The following is a 16,284-nucleotide window of genomic DNA, read 5'->3' as shown; positions in this document are numbered from 1 at the left end:
TTCTAAAATGGCTGCTCCTGCAGCATGTGCCGGCAAATATGTGCAGTCCTGCAGATCATTTTAAGAAAGGTTCTGCATCAATACAGCCTTCCTGAAGAAGAGTGTGAAATACAGTCTGTATAGAGTACTGTTCTGTATGTATATATTGGGGATGTGTGCTGTACCCCTGTGATCATCAGTGGGAGACTAATTTACCTATTCATCTGGGGAATCATTGGGAGTGTCAAAGATGTCTGCAAGAAGAATTTTGTGGAATTTTTAACTGGACTTGCATATCAGTTGGATATGAATAACTAATGATCAAGCTTCAAGTATTTTGAAACCTGAACAGTGTGGGGCTTCAACTGTCCTTATGAGTGATAGGTGAAGATGAATACTGAGATAAGATCAATCTGATGGGATTGTTAATGATAGTGGGTTAATTGGTATTTAGACTACATTGTTTTAAATTTTGTATTTGTGTTAATTATAAGTTAGAATAAATTATTTCTTTTATGATATTACCAGGAATTTGTTTTGATTTATCTGGTGTATTTTAAGGTATGTGATTGGAACCTGTTATTTAACAGTATTTTTCTAAAATACCGCCAGAATTGAGAACATTCTGACATGGATGTCTCAATTCCAATCTCTACATTTTATGTAATTCCTACAAGGACAACATTTTAGGGACAGTTTTCAAGATCATTTCTGCAAGAAAAACATCTTTTATAATCACATGGAAACCTCCTTGTGGAGAAAATGGGAGAAGTCAAGACAAGCCAGCTAAAATACATGCCAGATTTCCTTTTGAAACCTTATTTTCTCTGCACAGTTTTTTTTTTTTAAATTACATTTGTACCCCACACTTTCCCACTCATGGCAGGCTCAATGCGGCAGGCAATGGAGGGTTAAGTGACTTGCCCAGAGTCACAAGGAGCTGCCTGTGCCGGGAATCAAACTCAGTTTCTCAGTTCCCCAGGACCAAAGTCCACCACCCTAACCACTAGGCCACTCCTCCACTTTGCACTTGCAAATTATGAAAGGAAAGAGATGTACAAGGTACAGGCCAGCCATAAACATTTAAAGGGAATTTCACAAAAACATTGGTTTCCAAGCCCAGAATAAGTCTCCTGCTGGTCTGCCAGCTACCTGCAGTGGCAAAAAATTAGTCTTCCAACATTTTTACTTTCATTCTGCAGGTCACTAACCTTGTCTTTAGCTTCTGTCCATGCAGCACAAGCAACTGTTGGGTCCAAGTCAGATAGAACTCTAGATGCCGAGATGTCTCCAAGGCAGAAGCCAAAAACTGCAAAACCTTCTCCACATACAGCTCCGGGAGGGAAGAACAGACAACATCGACTGCAGAAAAACAGCAAGAAAAGACATTTAATGTATATGAGAGCACTGTACATTTGTCCTTGTACCCTGAGGCATATAAAAATGTACACCTACATTCTCAGCCTTAGACAGATAAAGAACCATTACTTTCCTGTAATGGAGATTTCTGTAAACTGCATGATAAATGACACATACAAGTGGAGAATCTCATACCTGAGGGGGTGCCCTAATTTCATTTGATTCTTAGGCTCCTTGGCAACCCAGATGGGGATGTAGAGGGGAGAACTGATTTATTAAAATCCTTCTAAAGATGCTTCCCTTTGAGACATATTGTTCAGACAGTAGTAAAATATAAAGGTATGAATGGATGTCCCCAATGCAATGCTAATATTTTAACCAAAAGCCATTGCTCTGACTTGATGTGCTTTTATTGCATCAGTTTCAAACCTGTCAACTGTAAGCAGTGTAATATACAATTTGCTAGCCAGTTTAACAAAGTTCTCTTAGCTACTGCAGTTCCTAATCTGTTAGGATCAAAGGATATGAAAAGTTGAGTAGATTGAAAAGAACACAACCACACCATAGGCGGTCGATGGCCCAACTGTTTGGGGAGGCTAAAGGGGGTGGGGTTAGGGGTGGGGCCAGGGGTGGAGCTTAAATCCATAATTGTCTGATCACACACAGAAAAAAAAATAAAAAAAAATAAATGTCACAATTAATACCTTTTATTAAATTTAGATATTAGTTATGTATCTATCATATGTCGAAGAATAAAGTGGTTGCTCAAAGCATATACTAACCACAATCGCTCAACTGCAAAACACTATGCACAACTTTGTGCAAAAACACACTCTGACCCTTACTGTACCATAAATATTACACTGGGCAGAACCTAATACACCAATATACCACCCATACGGAAAATGCAGACAGTCAACAATATTGAAACAAGGGATCATAATATCACAATTCTCATGTAGAGCCACAAAACATCCTAATTCATGTTTAATGTGGGATAAAATGTCATAAATAAGTAAATAAACGTTTAATGTTGAACACCTAATTCTCAAAGTGGACATATTCCAAACACTATAATGAAAATAAAATGATCTTTTCTACCTTTGTTGTCTGGTGACTTTGTTTTTCTGATTGTGCTGGCCCAGTAGCCAATTCTGCTGCTATCTGTCCTCTTAACTCCGATTCCAGGGCTTCCTTTCCATTTATTTGTTTACTTTCCGCCTTTCTTCTTCATTTCTTGTCCTACATCCGTAAGTAAAAGCTGGGTCCTCCGCAAACTTGACTGTCCAGTGGATCCAGCTTTTGCCTATTTTCTTCATCCATGTGCAGTTTTTCTACTCTCTTCCTTTTCTGTCATCTCATCTCCTTCCTCACTCCTCCCTCCCCCTCCATGTCCAGCAACCCTCCTCTCCCCCCACACTCCCCTCCATCCACCCATGTCCAGCAACTCTCCTCTCCCCGCTCTCTCCTCTCCCCTTCATCCACCATGTGCAGCAACCCTCCTCTCCCCTCCATCCACCCATGTCCAGCAACCCTCCTCTCCCCTTCATCCACCATGTGCAGCAACCCTCCTCTCCCCTCCCCTCCATTCACCCATGTCCAGCAACCCTCCTCTCCCCTGCCCTCTCCTCTCCCCTTCATCCACCATGTGCAGCAACCCTCCTCTCCCCTCCCCTCCATCCACCCATGTCCAGCAACCCTCCTCTCCCCTTCATCCACCATGTGCAGCAACCCTCCTCTCCCGTCTGCCCTCGTTTCCTTCCTGCCCCCCCCCCCCGCCGTACCTTTAAATATTATATTTTTGCTGGAGTCGCGGGCAGCGCCGGCATTGAAGGCATCAGCAGGCTCATCGCGGTTCCAGCAGCCTTCCCTCGCAAGTCGGATGATGGCTCCGCCCTCTTCTGATGTATTTCCTGTTTCTACGAGGGCGGAGCCATCATCCGACTTGCGAGGGAAGGCTGCTGGAACCGTGATGAGCCTGCTGATGCCTTCAATGCCGGCGCTGCCTGCGACTCCAGCAAAAATATAATATTTAAAGGTACAGCAGGCAGCGGTGGGTGGGGCGGGCTGGAGAGGCTTAGCCTCCAAAAGCCTCTTATACGGGGCGCCTATGAACCACACTGTCAATCACTAAACTAGTGCTCTCTCAAGAGTCCAGTGCATGCACAATCTGTTCACTTTTGTGAGCTTGAGGCCTTGGGAAAAAGCGAATGATACATACCTGTATCAGGTGTTCTCCGAGGACAGCAGGCTGATTGTTCTCACGACTGGGTGACGTCCGCGGCAGCCCCCCCCAACCGGAAGAAGCTTCGCGGGCGGTCCGCACGCAGGGCACGCCCACCGCGCATGCGCGGCCGTCTTCCCGCCCATGCGCGACCGTTCCCGCCAGTTGAATGACAAGCAAAAAAGATGAAAACGCAACTCCAAAGGGGAGGAGGGAGGGTAGGTGAGAACAAAGCCTGCTGTCCTCGGAGAACACCTGCTACAGGTATGTATCATTCACTTTCTCCGAGGACAAGCAGGCTGCTTGTTCTCACGACTGGGGTATCCCTAGCTCTCAGGCTCACTCAAAACAAGAACCCAGGTCAATGAAACCTCGCAACGGCGAGGGTATAACAGAAATTGACCTACGAAGAACAACTAACAGAGTGCAGCCTGACCAGAATAAATTCGGGTCCTGGAGGGTGGAGTTGCATTTAAACCCCAAACAGATTCTGCAGCACCGACTGCCCGAACCGACTGTCGCGTCGGGTATCCTGCTGGAGGCAGTAATGTGATGTGAATGTGTGGACAGATGACCACGTCGCAGCCTTGCAAATCTTTTCAATAGTGGCTGACTTCAAGTGGGCCACTGACGCTGCCATGGCTCTAACACTATGAGCCGTGACATGACCCTCAAGAGCCAGCCCAGCCTGGGCGTAAGTGAAGGAAATGCAATCTGCTAGCCAATTGGAGATGGTGCGTTTCCCGACAGCGACCCCTAGCCTGTTAGGGTCGAAAGAAACAAACAATTGGGCGGACTGTCTGTGAGGCTGTGTCCGCTCCAAGTAGAAGGCCAATGCTCTCTTGCAGTCCAATGTGTGCAACTGACGTTCAGCAGGGCGGGTATGAGGCCTGGGGAAGAATGTTGGCAAGACAATTGACTGGTTAAGATGGAACTCCGACACCACCTTCGGCAGGAACTTTGGGTGGGTGCGGAGCACTACTCTGTTGTGATGAAATTTGGTATATGGAGCATGAGCTACCAGGGCTTGAGGCTCACTAACCCTACGAGCTGAAGTAACTGCCACCAAGAAAATGACCTTCCAGGTCAAGTACTTCAGATGGCAGGTATTCAGTGGCTCAAAAGGAGGTTTCATCAGCTGGGTGAGGACGACGTTGAGATCCCATGACACTGCAGGAGGCTTGATAGGGGGCTTTGACAAAAGCAAGCCTCTCATGAATCGAACGACTAAAGGCTCTCCAGAGATGGCTTTACCTTCCACACGATAATGGTAAGCACTAATCGCACTAAGGTGATTCCTTACTGAGTTGGTCTTGAGGCCAGACTCTGATAAGGGCAGAAGGTATTCAAGCAGGTTCTGTGCAGGGCAAGAACGAGGTTCTAGGGCCCTGCTCTCACACCAAACGACAAACCTCTTCCACTTGAAAAAGTAACTCTTTTTAGTGGAATCCTTCCTGGAGGCAAGCAAGACACGGGAGACACCCTCCGACAGACCCAACGCAGCGAAGTCTATGCCCTCAACATCCAGGCCGTGAGAGCCAGAGACTGAAGGTTGGGGTGCAGAAGCGCTCCGTCGTTCTGCGAAATGAGAGTCGGAAAACACTCCAATCTCCACGGTTCTTCTGAGGACAACTCCAGAAGAAGAGGGAACCAGATCTGACGGGGCCAAAAGGGCGCTATCAGAATCATGGTGCCGCGGTCTTGCTTGAGCTTCAGCAAGGTCTTCCCCACCAAAGGTATGGGAGGATAAGCATACAGGAGGCCGGTCCCCCAATGAAGGAGAAAGGCATCCGACGCTAGCCTGCCGTGTGCCTGAAGTCTGGAACAGAACAGAGGCAGCTTGTGGTTGGTCTGAGAGGCGAAAAGGTCCACCGAGGGGGTGCCCCACTCTCGGAAGATCTTGCGTACCACTCTGGAATGGAGCGACCACTCGTGCGGTTGCATGACTCTGCTCAGTCTGTCGGCCAGACTGTTGTTTACACCTGCCAAGTATGTGGCTTGGAGGAGCATGCCGAACTGGCAAGCCCAGCGCCACATCCCGACGGCTTCCTGACAAAAGGGGCGAGATCCGGTGCCCCCCTGCTTGTTGGTGTAATACATTGCAACCTGATTGTCTGTCCGAATTTGAATAATTTGGTAGGACAGCCGATCACTGAAAGCCTTCAAGTGCGTTCCAGATTGCTCGGAGCTCCAGGAGGTTGATCTGCAAATCCTTTTCCTGGAGGGACCACAGACCCTGGGTGTGAAGCCCATCGACATGAGCTCCCCACCCCAGGCGAGATGCATCCGTCGTCAGCACTTTCGTGGGCTGAGGAATTTGGAATGGACGTCCCAGGGTCAAATTGGTCCGAATGGTCCACCAGAGCAGTGAAGTGCGGCAACTGGTGGAGAGGCGGATGACATCTTCTAGATTCCCGGTGGCTTGGAACCACTGGGAAGCTAGGGTCCATTGAGCAGATCTCATGTGAAGACGAGCCATGGGAGTCACATGGACTGTGGAGGCCATATGACCCAGAAGTCTCAACATCTGCCGAGCTGTGACCTGCTGGGACGCTCTGGTCTGCGAAGCCAGGGACAGGAGGTTGTTGGCCCTCGCTTCAGGAAGGAAGGCCCGAGCCGTCTGGGTATTCAGCAGAGCTCCTATGAATTCCAGAGACTGTGTTGGCTGGAGATGGTACTTTGGGTAATTTATCACAAACCCCAGCAGCTCCAGAAGTTGAATAGTGCACTGCATGGACCGGAGGGCTCCTGCCTCCGAGGTGTTCTTGACCAGCCAATCGTCGAGATATGGGAATACGTGCACTCCCAGCTTGCGTAGATACGCCGCTACCACCACGAGGCACTTTGTAAACACCCGTGGGGCAGAGGCGAGCCCAAAGGGCAGCACACAATACTGAAAGTGCCGTGCGCCCAGGCGGAATCTGAGATACTGACTGTGAGCTGGCAGTATCGAGATGTGAGTGTATGCGTCCTTTAAATCCAGGGAACATAGCCAATCGTTTTTCTGAATCATTGGCAGAAGGGTGCCCAAGGAAAGCATCCTGAACTTTTCTTTGACCAGGAATTTGTTCAGGCCTCTCAGGTCTAGGATGGGACGCATCCCCCCTGTTTTCTTTTCCACAAGGAAGTACCTGGAATAGAATCCCTGCCCTTCCTGCCCGGGTGGTACGGGCTCGACCGCATTGGCGCTGAGAAGGGCGGAGAGTTCCTCTGCAAGTACCTGCTTGTGATGGGAGCTGAAGGATTGAGCTCCCGGAGGACAATTTGGTGGCAGGGAGGCCAAATACAGGGCGTATCCGCACCGCACTATTTGGAGAACCCACTGGTCGGAGGTTATGAGAGGCCACCTTTGGTGAAAAAATTTTTAACCTCCCTCCGACCGGCAGATCGTCCGGTACGGACACTTTGAGGGCAGCTATGTTCCCGTGGATCCAGTCAAAAGCCCGTCCCCGGCTTTTGCTGTGGAGGCGCAGGGGGCTGCTTAGGCGCACGCTGTTGACGAGAACGAGCGCGCTGGGGCTGTCCCTGTGCCTGACGAGGCCTTCGGGCCGGCTGGGTGTACCTACGCTTGGCAAAAGAATAGGGCACAGCCTGCCGGGCCCGGGAAAAACGTCCACCTGCTGAGGTGGGTGCTGAAGGCGCCCGGTGGGAGAGCTTGTCAAGGGCGGTCTCCCGCTGATGCAGTTGGTCCACCAGCTGCTCGACCTCACCAAAAATATTATCCCCCCGGCAAGGGACGTCGACTAGTCTCTGCTGGGTGCGGTTGTCCAGGTCAGAGGCACGCAGCCATGAGAGCCTGCGCATCACTATCCCTTGGGCCACAGCACGAGATGCCACGTCACAGGTGTCATAGATACCCCTGGATAGGAGCTTTCTGCACGCCTTCAGCTGCCTGCCCACCTCCTGATAAGGCCTGGACTGCTCCGGCGGGAGCTTGTCAACCAGGTCCGCCAGTTGCTTCACATTGTTCCGCATGTGGATGCTCGTGTAGAGCTGGTAAGATTGGATGCGGGTCACGAGCATGGAAGATTGGTAGGCCTTCCTCCCAAACGAGTCCAGAGTGCGAGACTTCCGCCCCGGGGGCGCCGAGGCGGTATCCCTCGAACTCCGTGCCCTCTTGAGAGCAGAATCCACGACCGCTGAGTCATGAGGCAATTGGGGCCGCATTAACTCTGGGTTCGAGTGGATTCTATACTGGGACTCTGCTTTCTTGGGGATGGTGGGATTAGATAATGGTCGCATCCAGTTCCGAAGCAGTGTCTCCTTAAGGACATTGTGCAACGGTACCGTGGAGGACTCTCTAGGTGGTGATGGACAGTCGAGGACCTCGAGCATCTCAGCCCTCGGCTCATCCACAGAGACCACGGGGAAGGGAATGCATATAGACATGTCCCTAACAAAGGAGGCAAAGGAGAGGCTCTCAGGAGGCGAGAGCTTCCTCTCTGGTGAAGGCGTGGGGTCAGAGGGAAGGCCCACAGACTCCTCTGAGGAGAAATATCTGGGGTCCTCCTCTTCCCCCCACGAGGCCTGTTCCTCGGTATCGGACATAAGCTCATGCAGCTGAGTCCTCAACCGGGCCCGGCTCGACATCGAGGCACCGAGGCCTCGGTGTCGTCGAGCGGTGGACTCCCGCGCTGGCGGGGACGAACCTCCCTCCATCGACGTCGACGGGGACTCCACCTGCGTGGCGGTCGAGACCGGCGCCGCAAGCGGCGGCGGTGTCGAAGGCCCCGGCACCGGGCTAGAGCTCGCCGGCGCCACAGTCAACGGCGCTGGGGGCGCAAGCACCCCCGGCACCGGCACAGCCTGGCGCATCAGCCCTTCCAGGATCCCCGGAAGGATGGCTCGGAGGCACTCGTCCAGGCCCGCTGTCGGAAAAGACGGGGGGGCCGGTAGAAGGGTCGGTGCCGGAAGCTGTTCGGGTCCAGGAGACTGCACCGAAGTGCTGGGACCCTGACGTGTCGGTACCTCCACTACCGAGGGGACTTTTCTTCTCGACGCGGACGCTTCAGCGGCGAATCCTCTCCGGCACCGAGGGCCGGGCGCACCGATGGGGACCGATGACGGTGTTTCTTCTGTTTTTTGCGGTGCCCGTCATCGGCGCCAGGTGGAACGGAGAAGGAGGAGGTCGATCCCCCTCGGTCTCGAGGGGCCGGGTCGGACAGGGTTCAGTCCCGAGGGCCAGGAGCAGAGGGAGTGACCGGGGCCGATTGCCCACGCGGCCTCTCACCCCTACCGTCACAGGAGGACCGGTGGGCCGACGGGACCTGTACTCCTGGGGTCGAAGCCATTGGTGCTGACTTCGCGGGCACCGATACCGGTACCGAAGAACCGGCTGTCGATACCGATGCCGTCAAGGTCGACGTCGAGGGGCCGGCGCAAGTTCCAAAAAGACGGTCCCGAAGAACTTGCCTCGCAACCTGAGTCCGTTTCCGGAGACCAAGACACAAAGAACATGACTTGATATTGTGCTCCGGCCCGAGGCACTGGAGGCACCAAGCGTGGGTGTCGGTCTGCGAGATAGGCCGGCCGCACCGACCACACAGCGAATGCTACATACCTGTAGAAGGTATTCTCCGAGGACAGCAGGCTGATTGTTCTCACTGATGGGTGACGTCCACGGCAGCCCCTCCAATCGGAACACTTTACTAGCAAAGGCCTTTGCTAGTCCCCGCGCGCTCATGCGCACCGCGCATGCGCGGCCGTCTTCCCGCCCGAACCGGCTCGTGTTCGTCAGTCCCATATGTAGCAAGACAAAACAAGGGAAGACACAACTCCAAAGGGGAGGCGGGCGGGTTTGTGAGAACAATCAGCCTGCTGTCCTCGGAGAATACCTTCTACAGGTATGTAGCATTCGCTTTTTCCGAGGACAAGCAGGCTGCTTGTTCTCACTGATGGGGTATCCCTAGACCCCAGGCTCACTCAAAACAACAACCATGGTCAATTGGACCTTTCAACGGCGAGGACATAACTGAGATTGACCTAAACAATTTACCAACTAACTGAGAGTGCAGCCTGGAACAGAACAAACAGGGCCCTCGGGGGGTGGAGTTGGATCCTAAAGCCCAAACAGGTTCTGAAGAACTGACTGCCCGAACCGACTGTCGCGTCGGGTATCCTGCTGCAGGCAGTAATGAGATGTGAATGTGTGGACAGATGACCACGTTGCAGCTTTGCAAATTTCTTCAATAGAGGCTGACTTCAAGTGGGCTACCGACGCTGCCATGGCTCTAACATTATGAGCCGTGACATGACCCTCAAGAGCCAGCCCAGCCTGGGCGTAAGTGAAGGAAATGCAATCTGCTAGCCAATTGGATATGGTGCGTTTCCCAACAGCCACTCCCCTCCTATTGGGATCAAAAGAAACAATTGGGCGGACTGTCTGTTGGGCTGTGTCCGCTCCAGATAGAAGGCCAATGCTCTCTTGCAGTCCAATGTGTGCAGCTGACGTTCAGCAGGGCAGGAATGAGGACGGGGAAAGAATGTTGGCAAGACAATTGACTGGTACAGATGGAACTCCGACACAACCTTTGGCAAGAACTTAGGGTGAGTGCGGAGGACTACTCTGTTGTGATGAAATTTGGTGTAAGGGGCCTGGGCTACCAGGGCCTGAAGCTCACTGACTCTACGAGCTGAAGTAACTGCCACCAAGAAAATGACCTTCCAGGTCAAGTACTTCAGATGGCAGGAATTCAGTGGCTCAAAAGGAGGTTTCATCAGCTGGGTGAGAACGACATTGAGATCCCATGACACTGTAGGAGGCTTGACAGGGGGCTTTGACAAAAGCAAACCTCTCATGAAGCGAACAACTAAAGGCTGTCCTGAGATCGGCTTACCTTCCACACGGTAATGGTATGCACTGATTGCACTAAGGTGAACCCTTACAGAGTTGGTCTTGAGATCAGACTCAGACAGGTGCAGAAGGTATTCAAGCAGGGTCTGTGTAGGACAAGAGTGAGGATCTAGGGCCTTGCTGTCACACCAGACGGCAAACCTCCTCCATAGAAAGAAGTAACTCCTCTTAGTGGAATCTTTCCTGGAAGCAAGCAAGATGCGGGAGACATCCTCTGACAGACCCAAAGAGGCAAAGTCTACGCTCTCAACATCCAGGCCGTGAGAGCCAGGGACCGGAGGTTGGGATGCAGAAGTGCCCCTTCGTCCTGTGTGATGAGGGTCGGAAAAGACTCCAATCTCCACGGTTCTTCGGAGGACAACTCCAGAAGAAGGGGGAACCAGATCTGATGCGGCCAAAAAGGAGCAATCAGAATCATGGTGCCTCGGTCTTGCTTGAGTTTCAACAAAGTCTTCCCCACCAGAGGTATGGGAGGATAAGCATACAGCAGACCTTCCCCCCAGTCCAGGAGGAAGGCATCCGATGCCAGTCTGCCGTGGGCCTGAAGCCTGGAACAGAACTGAGGGACTTTGTGGTTGGCTCGAGATGCGAAGAGGTCTACCAAGGGGGTGCCCCACACCTGGAAGATCTGTCGCACTACACGGGAATTGAGCGACCACTCGTGAGGTTGCATAATCCTGCTCAACCTGTCGGCCAGACTGTTGTTTACGCCTGCCAGATATGTGGCTTGGAGCACCATGCCGTGACGGCGAGCCCAGAGCCACATGCTGACGGCTTCCTGACACAGGGGGCGAGATCCGGTGCCCCCCTGCTTGTTGACGTAGTACATGGCAACCTGGTTGTCTGTCTGAATTTGGATAATTTGGTGGGACAGCCGATCTCTGAAAGCCTTCAGAGCGTTCCAGATCGCTCGCAACTCCAGAAGATTGATCTGCAGATCGCATTCCTGGAGGGACCAGCTTCCTTGGGTGTGAAGCCCATCGACATGAGCTCCCCATCCCAGGAGAGACGCATCCGTGGTCAGCACTTTTTGTGGCTGAGGAATTTGGAAAGGACGACCCAGAGTCAAATTGGACCAAATCGTCCACCAATACAGGGATTTGAGAAAACTCATGGACAGGTGGATCACGTCTTCTAGATCCCCAGCAGCCTGAAACCACTGGGAAGCTAGGGTCCATTGAGCAGATCTCATGTGAAGGCGGGCCATGGGAGTCACATGGACTGTGGAGGCCATGTGGCCCAGCAATCTCAACATCTGCCGAGCTGTGATCTGCTGTGACGCTCGCACCCGCGAGACGAGGGACAACAAGTTGTTGGCTCTCGCCTCTGGGAGATAGGCGCGAGCCGTTCGAGAATCCAGCAGAGCTCCTATGAATTCGAGTTTCTGCACTGGGAGAAGATGGGACTTTGGATAATTTATCACAAACCCCAGTAGCTCCAGGAGGCGAATAGTCATCTGCATGGACTGCAGGGCTCCTGCCTCGGATGTGTTCTTCACCAGCCAATCGTCGAGATATGGGAACACGTGCACCCCCAGCCTGCGAAGTGTCGCTGCTACTACAGCCAAGCACTTTGTGAACACCCTGGGCGCAGAGGCGAGCCCAAAGGGTAGCACACAGTACTGGAAGTGACGTGTGCCCAGCTGAAATCGCAGATACTGCCTGTGAGCTGGCAGTATCGGGATGTGTGTGTAGGCATCCTTTAAGTCCAGAGAGCATAGCCAATCGTTTTCCTGAATCATGGGAAGAAGGGTGCCCAGGGAAAGCATCCTGAACTTTTCTTTGACCAGATATTTGTTCAGGGCCCTTAGGTCTAGGATGGGACGCATCCCCCCTGTTTTCTTTTCCACAAGGAAGTACCTGGAATAGAATCCCAGCCCTTCTTGCCCGGATGGCACGGGCTCGACCGCATTGGCGCTGAGAAGGGCGGAGAGTTCCTCTGCAAGTACCTGCTTGTGCTGGAAGCTGTAAGACTGAGCTCCCGGTGGACAATTTGGAGGTTTGGAGGCCAAATTGAGGGTGTATCCTTGCCGGACTATTTGGAGAACCCACTGATCGGAGGTTATGAGAGGCCACCTTTGGTGAAAAGCTTTCAACCTCCCTCCGACTGGCAGGTTGCCCGGCACTGACACATGGATGTCGGCTATGCTCTGCTGGAGCCAGTCAAAAGCTCGTCCCTTGCTTTTGCTGGGGAGCCGAGGGGCCTTGCTGAGGCGCACGCTGCTGACGAGAGCGAGCGCGCTGGGGCTTAGCCTGGGCCGCAGGCTGTCGAGAAGGAGGATTGTACCTACGCTTGCCAGAAGAGTAGGGAACAGTCTTCCTTCCCCCGAAAAATCTTCTACCTGTAGAGGTAGATGCTGAAGGCTGCTGGCGGGAGAACTTGTTGAATGCGGTGTCCCGCTGGTGGAGCTGCTCTACCACCTGTTCGACCTTCTCTCCAAAAATATTATCCGCACGGCAAGGCGAGTCCGCAATCCGCTGCTGGATTCTATTCTCCAGGTCGGAGGCACGCAGCCATGAGAGTCTGCGCATCACCACACCTTGAGCAGCGGCCCTGGACGCAACATCAAAGGTGTCATACACCCCTCTGGCCAGGAATTTTCTGCACGCCTTCAGCTGCCTGACCACCTCCTGAAAAGGCTTGGCTTGCTCAGGGGGGAGCGCATCCACCAAGCCCGCCAACTGCCGCACATTGTTCCGCATGTGTATGCTCGTGTAGAGCTGGTAGGACTGAATTTTGGCCACGAGCATAGAAGAATGGTAGGCCTTCCTCCCAAAGGAGTCTAAGGTTCTAGAGTCCTTGCCCGGGGGCGCCGAAGCATGCTCCCTAGAACTCTTAGCCTTCTATAGGGCCAAATCCACAACTCCAGAGTCATGAGGCAACTGAGTGCGCATCAGCTCTGGGTCCCCATGGATCCGGTACTGGGACTCGATCTTCTTGGGAATGTGGGGATTAGTTAGAGGCTTGGTCCAGTTCGCCAGCAATGTCTTTTTGAGGACATGATGCATGGGTACTGTGGACGCTTCCTTAGGTGGAGAAGGATAGTCCAGGAGCTCAAACATTTCAGCCCTGGGCTCGTCCTCCACAACCACCGGGAAGGGGATGGCCGTAGACATCTCCCGGACAAAGGAAGCAAAAGACAGACTCTCGGGAGGAGAAAGCTGCCTCTCAGGAGAGGGAGTGGGATCGGAAGGAAGACCTTCAGACTCCTCGTCAGAGAAATATCTGGGGTCTTCTTCCTCTTCCCACGAGGCCTCACCCTCGGTGTCAGACACAAGTTCACGGACCTGTGTCTGCAACCTCGCCCGACTCGACTCCGTGGAGCCACGTCCACGATGGGGGCGTCGAGAGGTAGACTCCCTCGCCCGCATCGGCGAAGCTCCCTCCGCCGACGTAGTCGGGGAGCCTTCCTGGGAGGCGACGGCAGCCGGTACCGCACGCGGCACCGAAGACCTCACCTCGGGCGATGGACCAGCCGGCGCCACACTCGACGGTACCGGTGGCGCAAGCACCGCCGGTACCGGAGGGGTAGGGCGCAACGGCCCGGAGGCTCTCGTTCAGAGTGGCTGCAGAGAAAGGCATGGATGTCGATGCAGGCGTCGACGTCAGAACCTGTTCCGGGCATGGAGGCTGTTCCGGGCTGTCCAGAGTGGAGCGCATCGACACTTCCTGGACAGAGGGTGAGCGGTCCTCTCGGTGCCGATGCCTACTGGGTGCCGACTCCCTCGGCGACCCAGAGCTCTCGGTGCCGACACGGGAAGGAGACCGGTGACGATGCTTCTTCGACTTCTTTGGACGAAGCATGTCACCGGAGCTTCCCGGCACCGACGAGGAGGGCGTAGAATCCAACCGTCGCTTCCTCGGGGCCGAGGCCGAAGGAGGTCGGTCTCGAGGGGGCTGTACCGAAGGAGCCCTCAGGGTAGGGGGAGACCCACCCGAAGGCTCACCGCCACCAGCAGGGGAATGGACAGCCCTCATCTGCACTCCAGACGAAGCACCACCGTCCGACGACATCAGCCGACGAGGTCCCGGTACCACCGACGTCGATGCAGCTGTCCGATGTCTCAGCGCCGATGCAGAGGGCCGATGCCTCGATGCACTGGCGGCCGAGGATGAAGCTCTGGACGCTGAAGACGTCGATGCACTCGATACCCCCGGTGCCGATGCCGACGAAGAGCCCGAGAACAAAACGTTCCACTGGGCCAATCTCGCTACCTGAGTCCGCTTTTGCAAAAGGGAACACAGACTACAGGCCTGCGGGCGGTGCCCAGCCTCCAAGCACTGAAGACACGACGCGTGCCTGTCAGTGAGCGAGATGACCCGGGCGCACTGGGTGCACTTCTTGAAGCCGTTGGGAGACTTCGATGTCATGGGCGGAAAAATCACGCCGGCGAGATCAAAAGTCGAAATGGCGGAAAAGGCACCCAAAAAACAAGGGGAAGAAAACTTCGACCCGAGGCCTAAAAGCGGCCTACCCCGACGACGAAAGAAAACTTACTGGGGCAAAAAAGCTGGAAATAGCGGGGGGAAAAAAGACTGAAGAGTCTCTTTCCACACACAGAATGGATTTTTTTTTTTTTGAAAACAACACGAAGAACGCGCGAGGTCGACTTTGCGGGGCACGACACGGCGAAAACACGACTGTACCGAGCGCGGACAAAAGAAGACTGACGAACACGAGCCGGTTCGGGCGGGAAGATGGCCGCGCATGCGCGGTGTGCATGAGCGCGCGGGGACTAGCAAAGGCCTTTGCTAGTAAAGTGTTCCGATTGGAGGGGCTGCCGTGGACGTCACCCATCAGTGAGAACAAGCAGCCTGCTTGTCCTCGGAGAATTCTTAAATCCACTCGGGACCTTCGAGGACATCGACGGAAAAATCGCGTCGGCGAAGTTAAAGTCGTCGATGGTGGCGGTAAATCACACCTCGAAAAATAAAGTGACCGCGTGGCCACAAGGCCGCAACGCGACGCCCTCGCTAGAAAACGAGGGAAAATTCAGCGCGTTCTCTTCCTTTTTTTTTTTTTTAGAAAAGGAAAAAAAGGTTTGAAGCGCGCGGCAACAAACAAAAAATAAGCGAATTCGCGGACAACGCGACGGTTTTCCGGGGCTGACAGAGAGAGCGGCGACGCACGACTCTCTCCAGCGCGGAAAAGAAAAGACTGGCAGGAAGACGGCCGCGCATGCGCGGTGGGCGTGCCCTGCGTGCGGACCGCGCGCGAAGCTTCTTCCGGTTGGTGGGGGCTGCCGCGGACGTCACCCAATCGTGAGAACAAGCAGCCTGCTTGTCCTCGGAGAACACCTGCTACAGGTATGTATCATTCGCTTTCTCCGAGGACAAGCAGGCTGCTTGTTCTCACGACTGGGGTATCCCTAGCTCTCAGGCTCACTCAAAACAAGAACCCAGGTCAATTGAACCTCGCAATGGCGAGGGCATAACAGAAATTGACCTACGAAGAACAACTAACAGAGTGCAGCCTGAACAGAATAAATCGAGTCCTGGAGGGTGGAGTTGGATTCAAACCCCAAACAGATTCTGCAGCACCGACTGCCCGAACCGACTGTCGCGTCGGGTATCCTGCTGGAGGCAGTAATGTGATGTGAATGTGTGGACAGATGACCACGTCGCAGCCTTGCAAATCTCTTCAATAGTGGCTGACTTCAAGTGGGCCACTGACGCTGCCATGGCTCTAACACTATGAGCCATGACATGACCCTCAAGAGCCAGCCCAGCCTGGGCGTAAGTGAAGGAAATGCAATCTGCTAGCCAATTGGAGATGGCACGTTTCCCGACAGCGACCCCCTTCCTATTGGGGTTCAAAGAAATAAACAATTGGGCGGACTGTCTGTGGGGCTGTGTCCGCTCCAGATAG

At 53.6% G+C, this 16,284-nt stretch overlaps 1 protein-coding gene across 1 annotated transcript in view; it reads right to left on the bottom strand.

Annotated features, from left to right (window-relative positions):
- PWP2 (PWP2 small subunit processome component) overlaps positions 1-16,284 on the bottom strand; it is a 308,991-nt gene that overhangs the window by 18,722 nt on the left and 273,985 nt on the right. The window contains exon 19 of the mRNA XM_030203767.1: positions 1,191-1,341. Within this exon, the coding sequence (XP_030059627.1) occupies positions 1,191-1,341 (151 nt within the window). The remainder of the gene's footprint in view (positions 1-1,190; positions 1,342-16,284) is intronic.

The sequence above is a fragment of the Microcaecilia unicolor genome, chromosome 5 (assembly GCF_901765095.1).
Source record: "Microcaecilia unicolor chromosome 5, aMicUni1.1, whole genome shotgun sequence".
Lineage (NCBI taxonomy): Eukaryota > Metazoa > Chordata > Amphibia > Gymnophiona > Siphonopidae > Microcaecilia > Microcaecilia unicolor.
Note: the sequence above shows the minus strand (reverse complement) of the source record. Positions and strands in the feature narration are given on the sequence as shown.